Below are 17,776 nucleotides of genomic sequence, written 5' to 3'. Positions count from 1 at the left end.
TTACAGATGGTGTCCAAGTTTTACTGCATCTAGCTAACTAGATTAAATCAAGAATCCTTGCTGTAATTAAATGTTGGAAGAAAAGAACCTTTAAGAGTATGTGTAAGTGTGTAATTCAGGGTTTCAGATCTAATTTATTTTCCCTCTGTCAGTGATAAATTCATGTTACAAACATTTGCTTTTCAGTACATTGCCTGGGATAACACAGCCATGATTTTGCTACCTTAGTATTCCAGCCTTCTTTACCAAGCCAACCAACAAAGTAATGGACAAGACCTTTGGTTCACTTATATATTTATGAATGGAAAAAGTCATAATGTAAATTTACTCATTAAAAAAACTTGGGTACAAATTACACATACATAAGACCACCCATTTTTTGATTCACATGGACACCTTAGACCCAAACAACTCATTGTAATAGACTTTAGTGAGAATACTCCAGGTAAAGATTACAACAATTGGAAGCATCTTGGATTTTTAAAAAAGTATATTTCAATACATAAGTTTGTATGCATGCTTTAAACAAATATAGTTCAAGAATGAGCAAAGAGTCTAAACAAAAAGTAATATGACCAGCACTAACATTAAACTTCTCATCCAGATTTTAATATGTTAGTCTAACGTAGTGTTAGTTACCATGCTGTACTGAAAAATGTAATGGCACAATCTGATCATGGTTCATTAAATATTATACCCTACTTCCCCATAATATTTAGGCTGGTCATAAAATTAACAATGCATAAGTAAATAAGTATAACCAGTTATAGACAGTTGTTTGTTTTACAAATTGCCATCAGGTAAGACATACTGTCCCCAGAGACTCAGAGATGGACATTCAATCATACCATTAAAACAGTATGGCCTGAAGAAATGGGCACAATTTTTTTGAAAGTATATTAAGACAATCCTGTTAGCTTTTAGTTACCCCTTGTAAATAATCATGGTATGACTGAATACAAGACCAAACTTTGAAAAGCAAAGGATTTTAATCGGCATAGTGCATGATTGATTCAACGTAATTCCCAGGAAACAAGCCAGTTACTCGATTGCAAACTCCTTCATACCAGCCGTCATCGTTCTTCTTTATCACATAAATGATTGCACCCTCCATAAATGACAGCTCATCGTCTTTGTCCTTTGTATAGTCATATATAGCAACAACTGTGGATTGGAAAGGGACACGTTTAGCATTTTATTAATAGCACCAGTATTAAAAAACAATTGTACTTCAAAAAATATTAAAAGACTAGTTTGCTATCCTGGGATTTTCCATAATGAATCCACATGCTTTCCCTGTTGAACGTTAAGTCCAGAAAATGAAATTTTACTTTCCTTGCAACATTAGCCACCAATAAGAAGTGGGTGGTGACTACACTGAACGCTCAGTTAAGCTGCTGACAGAGAGGTACATCTGACTGCGACACAGTAAAGCAGTGCATATGGACACTTAAAGCTGAAGTATGAAATAACTGACTCCTTAAGTGTGGCAGCCATTTCTGGTCTGAGTACCTCAAAATAAATTTTTTTTTTTAAATAATTTCACTAGGGTCCCTGGATATATATATATATATACACACACACTGTATTCAGTGTGGGATCTACACATCACTGTGTTAAGCTACTCCAACAAATGGATGGTCTTTCCTACAGAGCTTCTGTATGATAGGAAGTTCTGGTATCAATTTTCAAGAAGCTGCAATGTGTGCAAGTAGAAACGCTACTGTAGGAGAAAGCAGAAGCAAATTTACAGCAACATCCGCTATTTTTCAGTACGTGCTTGGTGAACACTCTTACCAATCTCCAACTCACTGTGTGCCACTAACGAAGCAGAGATCACCTTAAGGAAAGTAAGTCTTGCCACCAACAATAGTGGAGTTAGAAACTACCACTATGAATATACAGAGTTAGACATCATAGCCTTACCATTCAAAACAGTTAACATGGATTTATGCAGTTGATCAGCTTTAGGAATTCCAAGAATCTACTACTTTACACATATATATATATTCTCAGAAATCTGATGTCTTAGGCAGGAAATCAGCATCTCTATTATTCATGGGAAGAGACATTTACTACATTAGTTTGTAGTTTGCTGATGGGGGAGTCACTGATAAATTTCCTCAACACATTCTATAGGTGGAAGTCTAATGATCTGCTCTAGCTATCTAGTTCAGTGCAATAAATAAAGCTCAATTTCTGACCTTTTTGCAACAGTTTCTAGATGACTGCCTAGCAATCCTGAGGTAGCTAAAGACACAGTCCAGAAAAGATGAAAGCCACACAATTTACATCTGCATCTCATAAAGAAGCTTTTTGGTTTTCATCTGTCCCAGAATGCTTGACGGTATTTTATAATTTGTCCAAAAAAGGATTGTATCTTATAACATTAGGTGTAGCCACAAACAAACTAAGGACAGCATGGATCGAGTTCTGACTTAGGAGGGACAATGATTGTTCTCATCAGACCCACATTAAGTCCTTCATTCCCTTCAGATACCATTAATCCTCTGATATTGCACTAAGGCAGCTGTAACGCCTCTCTTACCTTTCTCTATATAGTTTTTAGGTGCCCAAGCAGGATCTCCATCTGCATAGGGATCGCTGTACTGCACAACAGCAGCCTCCTCATCCTCATAATCCACGGGAGGTGGGGGTGGAGGAGGAGGAGAGTCATCAAACATCGGCATCTCATCGGGGGGTGGAGGTGGGGGAGGAGTCGGGCTATCAGCAACTAGAAACGTTTGGAGATTATTTTTTTTTCTTAAATCAAAAACAGTGTGGAGATGCAAACAAACCTGAGGCTGTACACTGTAAATAAAAGGGGTGGGGGGACAACACACATAGCATGCACTATAATTCCATGCACTGATTAGAAACAAGAGGCTTTGTATTAAACAGCTACAACACACAACTATATTTGTTATTAGTGGTCAAATCTACGTATAAATGCTACTAAAGCACATGCTGCGGGGCATAAGCTGAACATCAGCAGAGAGGAAAGCTTCCTGCTCCGACGTCCATGCGCTGCAGCGTTAGCTATGGGAGGACTCCGAGTGGCACCCTCTGAGCCAGGCAGCAACAGGCCTCTGGACTGGGCCAGCAGCTTCATCTTTTTTTAACAAATCCTTTGTCTGTAACCATCACTTTAATTTATATCTGAACACTGCTTCCTTGGATTCCTTCTCTCTCAGAGCTAGCATTAAGGGGACAAAAAGATCTGGTGTGGATCATAAAAAAGGGAAGAGACTAGTATTTAAGATTTAAACAGGTAAGAGAAAGCCAAGTAATCCTTCTGCAGAAGAAAAGCTTTGTACAGATCCTTATCTTGCAGACTAGCTTGTGTGTGTGTGCACACATTCAGGATTTAATTAACAAATGGAAAACTACAACAGGCAGCTGCTCCTCTTAGGGAAAAAGTGCTCAAGGAATTAAGTGTATAATCCAAAATGTCAAATTCCTGCCCTGAGATTCTCCAATCATCACAATTACAAGTTGCTTTGGGAAAAGGAAAAAAGAGAAAGGCATTATGGTACAATCACTTTTAAAATCAGTTCATCAAATTAGATTCCAGTGATGTTCACAGCAGCTGGCAGCAAAGGAGAGAGATGGCATGCTCAGAGGCAAGACATCAAGTCACTTATCCTATTCCTTGGGAGCTGTGGTCCACTACACACAGACCTAGGTGTAAGCACTAAGAAGCCAGAAGTTACTGAAAGGAAGCTACTGTCGCTAAAATCAACTTTGTTACATAGCAATACAGGTTCATTTTCAAGTGATTTGGGATTCTGCACATTGAAAACAGGCTGAAAACCACTGCTCTAGGCAAGGTTTGATAGAATGAGCTATCAGGCTCCAGGATGTGCAGGTCCAGCACACAAATTTTGAGAAGAAAGCCAAGCTACAGAGTAAGGGAATATTGCATTGAGCGAAGCTTTAGCTACCGCTAATTAAAATGGCACAGGAGATTAGAAACAGGATTTCTGTTTGCTTGAACACCCTTTACTTTCACCTGGTTGCTACTCCAGTGGTGACAAACCTTTCCTCTTCATCCCCATGCTCCTGACACGGGGCTTGAGCACAGCTCCCATGTCCTTGCTGGGTCAGACTGGCTGTGCTGGTACAGGGGAAGCCAGATCTGCTGCCAGGGGGCAGAAGCTGGTAGGAGCTGCTGGGGCAGAGGCTGCCTCAGAACTGGCATCCAGCCTGCTCCCTACACTTCAAGAGTCAATGCTCTGCTCCACCTGCAAGCCCAGCTCCTCTTCAACTTGATCAGCTGAGCTGCACACCCCACAGCTCTCTCCATTAGTAAGACTGGCTGCCACTGTATTAAGGATTCCTCTCCCATACAGAAGCCCATTTATGTCACTTGGAGACAGACTAACAAAGTCTTTGGTGGAGTGAGCACTATGTCTTGCCCCTGTTACTGAATAGCACTCACAGGCAGGATTCATTAATCCACCACAGGCACATGACAACACTGTTTATGAATGGACTGATTTTGTGCAGTAGTTTCAGCACATCTTTCACAAAAAGTATTTCTCCCCTTAATTTCTGTCTGCAGCCAGGAAAAAAAGTATTGAAACAACAATCCTTTGTGATCTTGAGAAATCCTTACCTTAAGAAATGCAAAAATTTTTTTAAATGCAAAGAAAGGTTATATTTATTGAACAATGAAATTGCATATTTAAAAAGAAGAAAAGAGGGCAGGAAATGCAAGTGTAAAAGTGCCAACACATACTCTAACTGAGATGCAGTGCAGAAACTGCAAGCTTTATGGGAAACATTTAAAACAATTGAACTTCACATTTAAACGAGGGCAGAGAATGGAACAGAAAATTAGACAAGTGCCACCCCATCGAAGTATCCCCTCGCCTCTTGGACTTTAACCTAGACTCTTCGTGGTTCTAAACTTAAGCAGATTCTAGGGTAGCATCACTTCTCCTAGAGGAGGGGGAAAAAGCATACAAAAAGCCAGACTAAATGAAAAAGGGTAAAAGGATGAGTATTTATACAGCTCCAAGTTGAGATATCTTTTCTTATGCATTCCCATCCCTGTTCTTTAAATGGGGACCAACATACTCCTTTTGAAAGGACTGGGTGTGACAGTACAGCAATTTACATCCAATCAGTTGTCCCCGGGCACCAGACACACTGGAAAACCTCTCTGAGGCAATACCCACAGTTTGGGCTCAGGGCGCAGGAAAAAAGGTGTTGCATCATTTCTAAGCCCTCTATCCTTGTCCTCTGAAAGAAGTCCACAGAGCAGAGGATGTTGCTTTCATCCACAGATCTCTATGATAAGGAAAAGACAAGTCCACCCACGTCCCCCTAACTCCACTCCCCCAGAGACTTCTTGCAGAGAACAAGGCAGATGAAAGTCTAGCACACAATGCCAAAACTCAACAACAGCCTCTACAGCCAGTTTTGCTGAGCCTATGCGCAGACTGCCACACACCCCCCTGCCTCCAAAATGAGGCAGCAGCAGCTCAAAGCCATACTTGTTATATAACTTTCAAACCCAAGGGACTATTAAGAGGAAGAAAATAAAAAGAACAATTCTTAAGACCAGATTTCAAGCTTCAGCTATTTTGCTGCAATCTCATTCACAAGTCAGCTTGCATTTTGTCGTTGCACACACGAATAAGTCTGTCCCTTTCACCTCTGCTCTCCCAAGGGCTGTGTTATCTCCAGGAGGACAATACTTGGAACAATTCAGAAGCAGGTGTCAATTTTCTCAAGTTTATCTGCAAGTGAAGACATTCTGTAACCTTCATCTTCAGCAGGTTTCTCTCTACACTTTGAATTTTGGAAAGGTTTGTCAACGCAATTCTGTGGCATAGTATTCTACATCAACATGATTCTTACTATATACCAAGCACAACACCAAAATACCTTCATTTTGAATGAGAATGAGGGAGATGTCTCCTAGATGTCTCTCTAGGGGAATGCTCAGAACATGACCACTTAAATGCTCTAATGGGAGCTCAGACCTAGAGGGCCCTAAATGGATGCGGGAACTACATAGCCAACGGCGTAGCAGGAGCCCCTGAGATCCTAGCAAACCTTGCAATGGTTCCCGAACACTTAAAAAATTTTTTTATTTATTTCACGCCCTATCTACATTGCTTTCAGTCTGTTACCAAAAGAACTGCAAGGTATTCCTACGGAAAAGATATCCTCAGATCAAGAACATGCCTTTACATCTGCACTAGCACAGTGACACTCACCTGAAAGGAATCAGGCAGTAATGGTAAAAGCAGTATAGAACACCTTGCAGCACAGGTCATAGCTAGGGAGCATTTCTCTCACAAACCTAACAAGCAGAGCTATGCTGCAAGAAGCTCAGCAGGGAAATCGGACTAGAGAGTACAAAGAAATGGAGAATGAAAGGCTGCCGAGAGGAGAGATGCCTTACAAGCTCCTTTGCAATGGCATTAGATCTTAAGACTGCACATTTTCAATTGACTGTACAGCTTCCTGAAAAGTACTACAGTATTGGAATCAATGGTTACACAGCACGTATTTTGACATTCTACATAAGCTTTTCTAATTAAAACTAATCAATTATCCCTAGTGGAAAAGGCAGAATGATTCAACATGAAATTAATATTTTCAATTAAGATACATTTTTATATTCACACCAAACATATGCCACATTTCACACTGTATTTCTGTAATAAATTTGCAGTTCAGAACTTAAATGGGTCAGTAATAATCATGCACATGTTATAAAATATTGAAGAGTGTGCCCTTCAGCTCCAATAGCATATTGACACTAGAATGCAAGATGGTATTAGCTTCTGGAAAAGGAAACAAAATAGAGTCTGACTTGCCAGCCATGCATGCTAGAAGAGAGTAGGCTCTACCCTTTAACAGCTCAGCTTGTCCAAACTTACTGTTTTCCTGCACCCTGGCCACGAAGCCTGTGAGAGGTATCTGTGGAGTCAACTGAGGCATAGGGGGAGGGGGTGGAGCAATAGAAACTGGTAGCAACACACACGCACACACACATACACCATATCGGGGAAAGTCAAACGGACAAAGGAAAAAAAAAAAGAAACAAACAAAAGCAGCCGTCAGTAACCAGGACCACAAAACAAAGTATGTAAAGAACAACAAGAACACACACACAAGAACCTTCTTCAAGCTTGTGTTTCCAACAAGGCTGAATTCATGCTTAGCCAATCAAGGTTTAAAAAGAACAGCATGCCCGTGTTTAGCCAGATAACAGCCGAGCGCAGGCTGCGTGTCTGGAAGTTCACAGGGTGTGCGTGTGAAGGTTCTTGCTCTTTCACACGTTTTGTGTGCTTCACCTGGGGAGCACGTAAAACTGAGCTTTTGTCTTGCTGCTAAATAAGGATTACTCAAATTTAGTAGTTATCTTTTCAAAGTGCACTACTAGTAGTAGAGGTGATATTTCGCATGATTCTGGACTCCTTCTCTAAAATCAAAGTAGAGCGCTGCATCAAGTGCAGAAAAGCAGCACTGACACAAAGCAAATATGATGACTTTGCAAGGAGAACAGTGTTCCAACATCAGTACCTCACATTCACATAGAGAGCACTTCCCATCATTTTGTTCTGGTGGGATGGGAGCAATGGGCTAGCTTACTATGCCTTTGGGTTTCATAGAAAAAGGGATCTTGTTACTTGCTGATAGAAAAAACAGGTGGATTTAGAGCAGAATGGAGCTTTACTAAGTCTCCTGTGGTTAGAGGGCACTCAGCAACCTAATGCGCTGCCAAAGGCTTCCACAGCTACAAGTGGCTACTTCAGTGCACAGAGCTCCTCAGGAAGCACTTGCAAGCACGTCTTTGAATATGCATCTATCTGATGAGCAATGAGACTTGTGACACACAGCACCAGTTCTCAGAGATGCTGTGCTGACAGCCCAGATGTTCAAGTCTTCCCTGCACAGGTAGGAAAGACAAATGGGAGCAGTAGGGCAAGCCAGTTGTCCTCTGGCAGGATGCCTCCCCATGAAGTGCAGGGAATGAAAAATAAAACAAAACCCCACCCAGAAACCTACAAAACTTCAACTCATTTGTTTATACTGTGTCCCTTCTCAGTGGAATTTCTCTTGCACTGAAACAGAGAAATTCCTGTGAAGGTGGGAATTCAGCAGGGTAATCCAGTTGGAATCAAATTTGAAAGAGGTTCCGTACTTCCAAGTAAGCAACAGTTTTAAATAAAGCCATAACTAAGATTAATGTTTGATGAATTAAAATGAAGCATTTAGTTCATTACAAAACCAATAATCAAATAAACTGTATGCGATAAATGATCAATAAAAGAGAGAGAACAAACAGGTGTCTCACAAAATTGAAGTAAACATCTAAGAAAAAACAGAGTATTTGTTAGCATGAAAAGTAAAACCTTAAGGAAACGTGGGACCTGGATTTAATGTCAAGACAGTAGCATTAAAAAAATAACCATCAGTTACAGAAACAGAGGAAAACAGTTTCACATAGAAAAACACACCCGTCAAAATACTGTTTAAAAAATGTTAACAATCAGTATTTTGAAAAGACCGGAGAGGCTAGATTAAGAGACAGCACCTGCATTTGAGCAAAAAATTGCTTTGGACAAATGTAAACATTCAGAAACAGTGGTGTGCACAGCATTTAAGACAACTGAACTATTCCCAGAAGTAAAATCCTCTTTATTCAACAGAACACAACTGTTCAAGCAGGAGGGAGTTTCTGTTGTTATGGTGAATTAATTTGGGGGAACAAGAGTGTGGAGGAAAATGAAGGGCTAATATGGGTGAGTGAGCAGGAGGAAAATCAGGATTGGAAAAAAGAAAAGATAGGTACTGTGTCTACATATGAAAATACTTTCTGATAAATGTAATACCTCTAAACCACTCAGAAAACTCTTCACCTCAGCATCTCAAATATTTTATATGCATTCTTTCCTTAAGAGTAAGTACACAACAGCAAACACTGGTCCAAAGAGATCTTCAATCCAAACATCAACATTTCTTTTTAAAAGAAATATCCCTGTGCAGTTTAAAGAGTTGGCATGCTGAACACTACCAGGGGAAACCACTATATCACTATCTCTCCTCTATGTGTATTTATAGTCAAAATTTATGGAAACAGCAAGGAAGAAGCTTTTTGATAGAGCTTTCTACCAACACTCAAGTGGATCCTTCTTTTGCACACCTTTCTGCAGCAAACCTCATTTGCCCTGTTGGGTCGGTAGGCAGGAGGCTGCCGACTAAAATCTGCTCACTTGCCCATGGCATCCATCCCTTCCCTCATTCATTTCCTCCTATACTCCTACTAGTGTGAAAGCACAGAGGAGCCATCAACTAAAAGACAGAAAGGCTTGAGCTCTTTAACAGTCAGGCTTAAAACTAGGAACAAAGGAGAAACTTTGAATCATGAAAGGATTTAAGAAAGAGACAGAGGCAGGGAGGAACTGTGTAATGGGAATGTGAGCATTGTGCTCTGACAGTACTCTCTTGCCACTAGCCCAGTAGTGGGGGGAGTGTACTACAACCATATTAGGTCTCCTGCAAAAAACACTGGTTTTAGTTTGTGTTCTCCAAGCAAACCTGAAATGCCAAGTATAATTTGCCTATAATTAGACAGGCAATCATAATAATTTCTTGTCATGAGTAACAGCAAACAAGTTAGAAGGGAAAACAGTATAATTGCATATACTGCAATTACTGTACAACTTCAATATGGTTTTTCTTGTTTGTTTTTCCTTCTATTTTAGGAAAGAAAGCAGTAATCTCATTGACGCTCTTCATAAATTAATTAAAATGCCATGCATGCTTTTACAATAATTTTGCTCAAAACAGTTTGTGATTTCAGAGCTCAGCAGCTTACTTGAATTTTGAGAATAAAGAGGCCCGCCATTAACATGAGGTTGAGCAGAAAATGGGGCAGTCACAGAAGGATTCCGTCTGTATCCACCAGAAGATGCTGAAGAAGTGGTAGAGTTGTGTCGCGAGATTTGCCTGGTCATTGTGCCATACTGGGAACCAGGAGCTGAACCAGGAGCAGCTGAAAAGCATTAGCCAGAGGAACCAAGGAAAAGACTTAAGCAGAACATTACTTGTGATAGAATGCAGAAAACAGAAAAAGTCCAGAACATGGGAAATACTTGATTACAGTTCTTCAATAATTTAAGGTCTGTAACAGGAGATTAACAGAGAAAACAAACATTCCTGTTACAATCAATAATAAGAAAAACACACAGGACATAAACCAACATAAAGGGCATTGAGAAATGTTGAGAACTACTTTGAGAGACTAGATTGGACTGGAAAATTGAATCAGCTTCCCACTCCTAAGTATCTCAATTACACAATACCCTTTATTAAAATGCACACGGAAAAATAATCCACATTCTGCTCAAAACAAATGTTTTCCATCGTGAACCCAAATTTGTCTCCAATCTAATATACGACACTCTAACAAAACAGTAAAATAAATGTCATGAGCTTCAGACACTTGGCACATTTATCAATCATATTTGCTAGTTGTGCTTTTATATTGATGGAATTTACACTAACAAATCAGAATCACCAATGCCAGCTGACAGAAAGGTATGTCACTCATTCTTCAGGATAAACACCCATATTTACCTTCCACATGCTTGCTGCACAAACTTCAAGGTTAATAAAACAATTTAAGTTCTCTTTAGAATTAACCTCTGACTGATAAAAGAATCACACCTTGCAAACTAATTTCTCTCACAGATTTGTGGTCACATGAGTCAATGCAATTCCTAAATGCAAAAACTGTTTTGCAATAAAATGTTCTGTGCTTATATACATGTATGATATAAATATATTTAAAAATGCACACACACACACAAACTGCAAGTGATCAGAAGTTTGCAGTCCTGTAATGCTATCCAAAGTCACTTTCACTTAAGATTTCAGTAAGGGAAAGTGCAAAAGGTTATGTGGGTCAAGGCCTCCAAAGCTAATTTCATAACTCAATCAATTTTGTCATCAGCCTGTGACAGGAAAGGGTGGGGTATCTTTTCCTGTCTGTTTTGAAAAGTACTACTTTTAGATCCCACCCTAACTGCTATATGTAATATTTGAAGCAATTTTTCAAGAACTGTGAGTTTATATCCTCAAGTCTTCCAGTTTGACACCTGCCTGCAACATTACAGAATCAAACCCAAGCCACTTACAGACACTTTGTGGTTTCCAGTCCCCTTAAGCCCACAGAGTAGGAGACACACATCGCCCTACACGTAAATTACCATTTTAAGCCAGAGTGCAACTGTTGTGCCTTAGTTCCAGCTAAGTGCTGGAGTGAACCAGCAGCAGGGACACAGCCAAATACCAGCTGATTCTGAGATCTTACAGATCAGATTAATTGGATCTTAGCTTTACTGGGAACATATTTCAAGCAAATAGCAGCCTTTTGCCCATACCTTGTGCGTTTAGCTTTAGAGGCTTTAACCACAGGAAATTAGTGGAGATTAGATTTGTTTAAAAACAAACAAAAAAATCCCAGAGCTGATTTTTATATTAAAATCATGTAGGTCCCACCACAGAAGAAAAAACACCCTCACTAAGTCCATTAGGAAGAGTTGATTATTGATTATGCAGCATGACTGCAATCACTTCAGCACTGACAAGTCTCACCTATCAGACTGCCCATCGGGAGAGGTGGTGGCAGTGGTGGTGCCGGCAGGGCTCCAAGAGGAACAGAAATGTGTGCTAGTAAAATAGTTTATATTCCCAATTAGGTCATATTATTTAAAAAAGGGGAAAAAAAAAAAAGAAAGCAAGCAGTGGCACTTGATAGGCCTCTCGAACAAACAGGAAAACTCAAGTTCAGTTAACTGATACAAACTCAAGCCCTGATTGTATCCAGGGTTCTGTACCTGCCAATCCTTATTCCCATTGATTTTTACGGGTTGCCAGATGATAGTAAGATTTCATGCCTATTTGTACCACTGCAGGATCAGAAAAACCTGGGAAAGGAAAGCCTACATGCGTATAAGGAACTGAAGACTTATCTGAGGAACAGAGAAATCTCTGCAATTACAAAATTACATTACACCAAAACTCCACTATTTTCTTGTGCAAATTAGCTTTCTGGACTTGCAATATACAGAGTAAACAAGTGATTGAGTTGGTTTATTACCAAGATAATAATCCTACCATCTTATAATAAAGAAGGTTCCTACCCATTCTCACTATTCATCATTCTTAAAGACATGGAAGTATGCTTTCAATGCTGAGAGATCCTGCATGGTTCTCTTTCACTGCAGATGGTAAAGTCAGAAGACAACATTTCCCATTAAATAGGAAATAAATAGCTGCTGCTGCTGCTTATCAGGGCATCCAGAAATGTCAAATTGTAGACAGGCACTTAAAAATACATTTACATTTTAAAAGGACACACTTGTCTTCTGCTCCCCCTGCACTCCCTCAATTGTCTTGTAAAAACATGGGTCAACAAAGGTGTTTTAGCCACCCAGCCATTCTGTGATTGTCCTGCAAGTACTTTTGGTAAAGAATTAAAACTAGATGTCCCTCAGCACTCCTAAGAGATTTCCTGAGCAGACTGTGCTTCAGGACAGATTCTACCACATCTCATTCAGTCAAAATCCCTCTGCAAACACAAGCAAGTAACAAGCAGCCTTAATTTACCATGGGAAGAGTCCCACATACCTGGCCCGATGGTTGGCGGAGAAGGGGTAGGCACGGCAATGGGAATGCCAATACTGCTGCTTCCACTGTTCTCTCGACTGCCACTTCCCCCACTACTACCACTGCAAAAGAAAGGCACAAGCATTAGCACAGCATTTCCTACAAAAGCTTATCAACAGTCAACTTTTTGTGCGAGCTCTGCTACCCTAACTCAATTACAGACTGTTGAAAAATCCCTGTAAAATGCCTGTCTTTACCTACAATTGCATGCAGCTAATCAAGTCTGGATACATTACAATACTAATAAATGGAATCAGATAAGCTGATAAACACCACTATGAATAAAATGTGTAATTAAACGCTTCAAAAAGTAAAAAGGTAATCAACCATACAAGTTCTAGGCAATGGAGTAACAACTGCAGGAGTAGTTCAGGGGCCTTGTAATAATTGAAAGTAGTATGCTGGGGCTGAAAGAGTTCATGCCTAAACTCAAAATAGTTATTTAAGATTATTTATGCTGTCAGCTGAAGGAACATTTCCTCTGCTCAGAACAGAGTTTAGATTGGTAAGTTTTTAACTGAGAACAGACAGGATAAACCATTTGGGATGGGGTGTGGGGTATCGTGTACATAATTTTCAGTATATTTAACACTCCCCCCTACCCATGCACATACTTTTTGCATATGAGAAATTTGTTTCTAAGACAATCTGAAAGGTAACAGCACAGCCAGCTCATATTTTGTCTAACTAATATTATAAGATATATAAGTCAGAGGCCAGAAATGCAGAACATACTTATGGTGAACTAACATTTCTACACATGCCTTTGGAGGCCATAAGACTTATTTTCCTTGAGGGAGCTGAAAAAGAATCAAAATTCAGACAGAATCTATCCTTATTCTTATCTAAGAGCGCTCCTTAGTTCAAGTCTGGAATTTACATGGATTAAATTAATAATGTAAAGGAAACCAAATAGGCAAGATGTTTTGAAGCCAAAACATCACTTTCACTCATCCATGGTAATTAAAGAGTACTCCGTAATGTTACAGTTTATTTACCATTCCCAGAGAGTTACAAGTCAGTCAAGAGTCAAGCGCAAATCATTGAAATATATCTTAAGAAAATAACACTGTTAAAAAAAGAAAATCAGTAATCTGAAATGGAAGGCAAGGTAATTCCTTCAGAATTAGCGTTCTGTCTGCTGAAGACCTTGATCTTGTAACCATGGTTGCAGCTGAATTTCTAACTGCAGTCTACATAAAAGAAGATCTTGTGAGACAGGAGTATGGAGCATTCACAGTAGCCAGCTAACAAGATGTTCGATGCAGCAACATTTAGAAGTTATTTAATTCTGACAGTATTTCTTCATCAACTGCGTCCAAAATATTCTCTCAGTCCCTGTTAGTGACCTACCATGTTTAACTGCCTGCTGGGAGTTAACAAAAAAAAAAGAAAAATAGTAAGAAAGAAGCTCTCTAAAAAAGTAAGCTAACCTTTTGCTTCTAACTAAATTGAATTCTTCTGTCTTTTTTCCCCACAGTTTGAGGCCTATGATAAAAATCAAATTGATAAAACCTGAACTCAGTCAAGAGGCTCAGAGAGAGATCTAGTCTTGCAATTCAAGAAAAAAATTACATTTTAAAAAAGGTACACTCAGAACATGTAGTATGAAGAAACTTCTTTGTATTATGGAAGTCAACAGTGCAGTGAAGTTCTGTTGATGCAGTGGCAGAATAACTCACCTTTTCACCTTTCAACAAAAAGCCAACAGGCCCAAAGATTCAAAGCTTTTCTGTGACTTTAGTAAGCATCAGCTTGCCAGGCAGGAAAGAGTTACTGTGAGAAAACCCTCTACCTGTGTGTTCGTGGTCTCTGGTTCAAGGAAGCTGTTCTTCCTGGACTGTGCTGACTGCCCAGCCTGGCAGGACTGGTCATGTAATCATTGGGGACTGTTGGTGGTTTCACTGGCTCCAGGGTTTTGTAAGGAGTATTTCGTCTGGTAAAGGAAAAAAAGATTTGAAGACAGAAAGATAAAGGATCAGAAGATCAAAAGGATAAATAAATGAAGTAGTAAAGCCATTTGTTTTCTTAAGTTTTCATGAGAGATCACTGCACAGTGACCCACATTACAGTATATTAAAGAAATTCCACTGGGCCGTAGACAGGTCACAGTCAACTGTCTAAAGCAGTCTTACATAGACAGATGTATGCAAGTTGGCCTACAGCACAAAAAGTGGTCAAAAAAGCCTAAACTAAATATACCACCCAAAATGCATTCCTTGAACTACATAACATACAATAGCTACATCCACATAATGTTCTGGGTTTACCTGTCACTACACCACACACAATAAACTTTCACTGTAACAATTTCCTCTTCCTTTCCTTCCAAATGCTTTCCAGAGATATTCTTGGCTAAAAGTATTCATCAAGATTCACAGAACAAGCGACATTTGCAATCACCAGTGCTTTTCCTAGGAGCACTGTTTCACACAGTAATCAAGCAATCTCATCTCACATAAGCAGATCTAAAAGTGCCTCACAGAAGAGCTTCATTGCCTCCATTTTGCAGCCCAAGAAAGCAAAGCCCAGAGATCTCCAAAGTCACCTATCAGACTGCATTGAGTCAGAAACATAACACGGATCTTTCAAGATCTGTTTTCCAGACCCCTTACTGCCTTAAGAACAGTGTGTTTATTGTACTGAATTGCAGAGCTCTTTGGTTCTCACCAGTAACTAAGAGATCCCTTGCAAAACACGGAATTTGGCAATGCACCAGCTAAGCAAAAACAAAAACACTTAACTACTGGTATTTAATCATTTGTTCGATTACTGGTTATAACTGAGTTGGTAAGTTATACAGTTTCCTGGTATTTCAAGAAACTTATTGACTTCCTTTTCACAATATGAAATGCAACAGTACTAAACTTAAACTGTAACAATTTATTATTAAAACCTCTCAAAGGAAAAAGTGGAAATACTATACTTGTTTTCATGTACTGTGGTGTTTGTAAATTAGTTTGCCTATATAAAGAACTCTAGATGATTTTAATGTGCAAGCTGCCACCACTTATATATCTGCCAAAAGAGATCAGTTGTGGAAAAAGTAAAGAAATTTTGTATTCCAGTTGTAAGAGAGAGATCTAAAGACTACCAAATAAAATTATAAGCAAGGAAGACAATGTGCTTCCAACAGAAATTACCTTGAAAAGTACTGTTTTAAAGTACGCTACCTTGAAATGCACTGGCAATAGGAACTACTGTTCAGCTCTGCAGTACCAACTATTTTGCCTATACAATTAAAAAATATTGTCAAAAGCAAAACCCCACTGCATCCTCAGGTTCAGCAATGCCTCACCTTCTCCTTTGTCCTTCTCAGCTTCATTGAAGAACTCAAACTCCTAAGCACCAAAGCTGCCAAACCCAGTTTCTTTCCATCACTCAAATCCAAACCTTCCCTTTGCTTTTCTGCCAGCCTTACAGAGGATGAAAGCACTCTTTCCTGACACTCCCCAGAGCTCCCCACCTCACTGTCCTCTATGTTTCACTGTGATCCGATAACCCTTGCCAAGAGGGAGAGCTACAGGGAGTCCAAGGCCTTGCTCTGCTCCAGGACCCTCGAGGAACAACTTCAACTACTCCCACCATCCAGCTCCACCAATTCACTTGTTCTTACATGGTACTTCCAACCTGAGCATCTAAGGGTTTCCACAGTCTCTCCCTTCAAGAGACCCCTGCTCGCTTCAGCCCTTTCCCTTTTCACTCCATGCCGTTTCTGTGCAGGACTCCCTCCCCACCATACTCCTTTGTATAGTCCTGCCTTGGAAGGACAAGCTGCACAACAGGCAGCACGTACTTAAAGGCCCCTGTTACACACTTCGCTCATTCTGATTTAGGCGCTTATCTCTGCCTTCTGGATCAAAGGGAGAAGAGTAGTATCCCTGTGGTTTCTAGCGATTTTTTCTGCATAAATTAGGGTAAGTCATGCCTATGATATTTCATGCTTTGGCAGAATGTGGCTGCTCAAGACAAGAACTGTACTTCCTGAACAAGAAGGGCAGATAGAAATCTCTCTTACAAACCCACATAATTCCTCCCCCTCAGCCAACTGCTGCCTCTTGTCAAGCTCATCTGGAAATGACATTCAGCTGATTAATCTTTATCAGGCATCAGCTAAGGCAACCAAACAGCTCTGGTTTGTTCAGGGGGGAGCATTAGAGAGGCAGCTCACCAGTACATCAATGCTGCTGTTTCACTAGCAAGCATCCAAGAGGACATGAAAGAGCTACCCAGGTTCCCAGGACTGATAAACAACTCCTTCTCAGCTGGGATAAGAGACACAATTGGAATACTGATTTCATGCCCTTGAGCAATGGGAATTTTCACAAAACAAGCTGAAGAAACCTCTAGGGTAATTTCTCAGTGGAATAGCAACAAACAGTACCATCAAAGCATCGAATCTGGATTAAAAAAAAATCACTAAGTCTTCAACAAAAGCAGTTGCTCCTTCTAATTTTCCTTGACCATTGCTCCTGATCCCCATTTTGTTCTGTCTCATTATTCTTCATTTTATCCAGCCTCCTGCCCCTCCCAGACAACGTACCTGGAGCTAACACAACCACACCAGCCAGTCAGCTTTACAATGCCTCAGTCCCCCATAGCATAAAGGAAAGGCTGAGTGTGACGAATAGGTAGAAGGTCGTTTAGGATGCCTTTTGGAAGCTGTTACACAGTTGGACGGACAAAACCATATGGCACGTGCACTGAGCTTCTTAAGTATTAATGTTTTGGTCTCTAGCAACAACTACTTGCTGGCACATCAAGATAAGCAGATTTCACTCCCCACAGGTCCACAGCAGCAAAATAGATGCAGGGAACTGTGCTCACAGTGGGACTTGGGAATAGCAAAATCCTTCCTCATTTCAGCATAAAACTAAAAATGCACAAGCCTGCAAGAATCAATGTTGCCACTGTATTCACAATGCCACAAATTGTGCTTAGATAACGCAACAAATACAGCACCGACATCCATTTCATAGCTCATCTAATATTGAGAAATGAGTAGATAAAAACTTTACCAATGAGGTCTTTCCCCCACTGAAGTTAAAACCTAATTGAGATTCTTTTGTGTCACTAA

General features: G+C 40.0%; 1 protein-coding gene across 5 annotated transcripts in view; it reads right to left on the bottom strand.

The window, feature by feature from the left end:
- Positions 1-103: 103 nt before the first annotated feature.
- Positions 104-17,776, bottom strand: part of ABI1 (abl interactor 1) — a 77,933-nt gene continuing 60,260 nt past the window's right edge. Inside the window, exons 6-12 of one of the 5 annotated variants that reach the window (XM_027717453.2) lie at positions 14,495-14,635; positions 12,661-12,761; positions 11,626-11,700; positions 9,845-10,021; positions 6,900-6,986; positions 2,549-2,734; positions 104-1,164 (exon numbers count right to left, since the gene is read on the bottom strand). In XM_027717453.2, coding sequence (XP_027573254.1) covers positions 989-1,164; positions 2,549-2,734; positions 6,900-6,986; positions 9,845-10,021; positions 11,626-11,700; positions 12,661-12,761; positions 14,495-14,635 — 943 coding nt within the window. In that variant the 3' untranslated portion in view covers positions 104-988. The remainder of the gene's footprint in view (positions 1,165-2,548; positions 2,735-6,899; positions 6,987-9,844; positions 10,022-11,625; positions 11,701-12,660; positions 12,762-14,494; positions 14,636-17,776) is intronic. The other 4 variants (XM_027717445.2, XM_027717444.2, XM_027717454.2 and 1 more) reach the window with 4 other exon arrangements.

The sequence above is a fragment of the Pipra filicauda genome, unplaced genomic scaffold (genome assembly GCF_003945595.2).
Source record: "Pipra filicauda isolate LSUMZ 115617 unplaced genomic scaffold, ASM394559v2 scaffold1_size10287979_pilon, whole genome shotgun sequence".
NCBI classification, from domain to species: domain Eukaryota; kingdom Metazoa; phylum Chordata; class Aves; order Passeriformes; family Pipridae; genus Pipra; species Pipra filicauda.
Note: the sequence above shows the minus strand (reverse complement) of the source record. Positions and strands in the feature narration are given on the sequence as shown.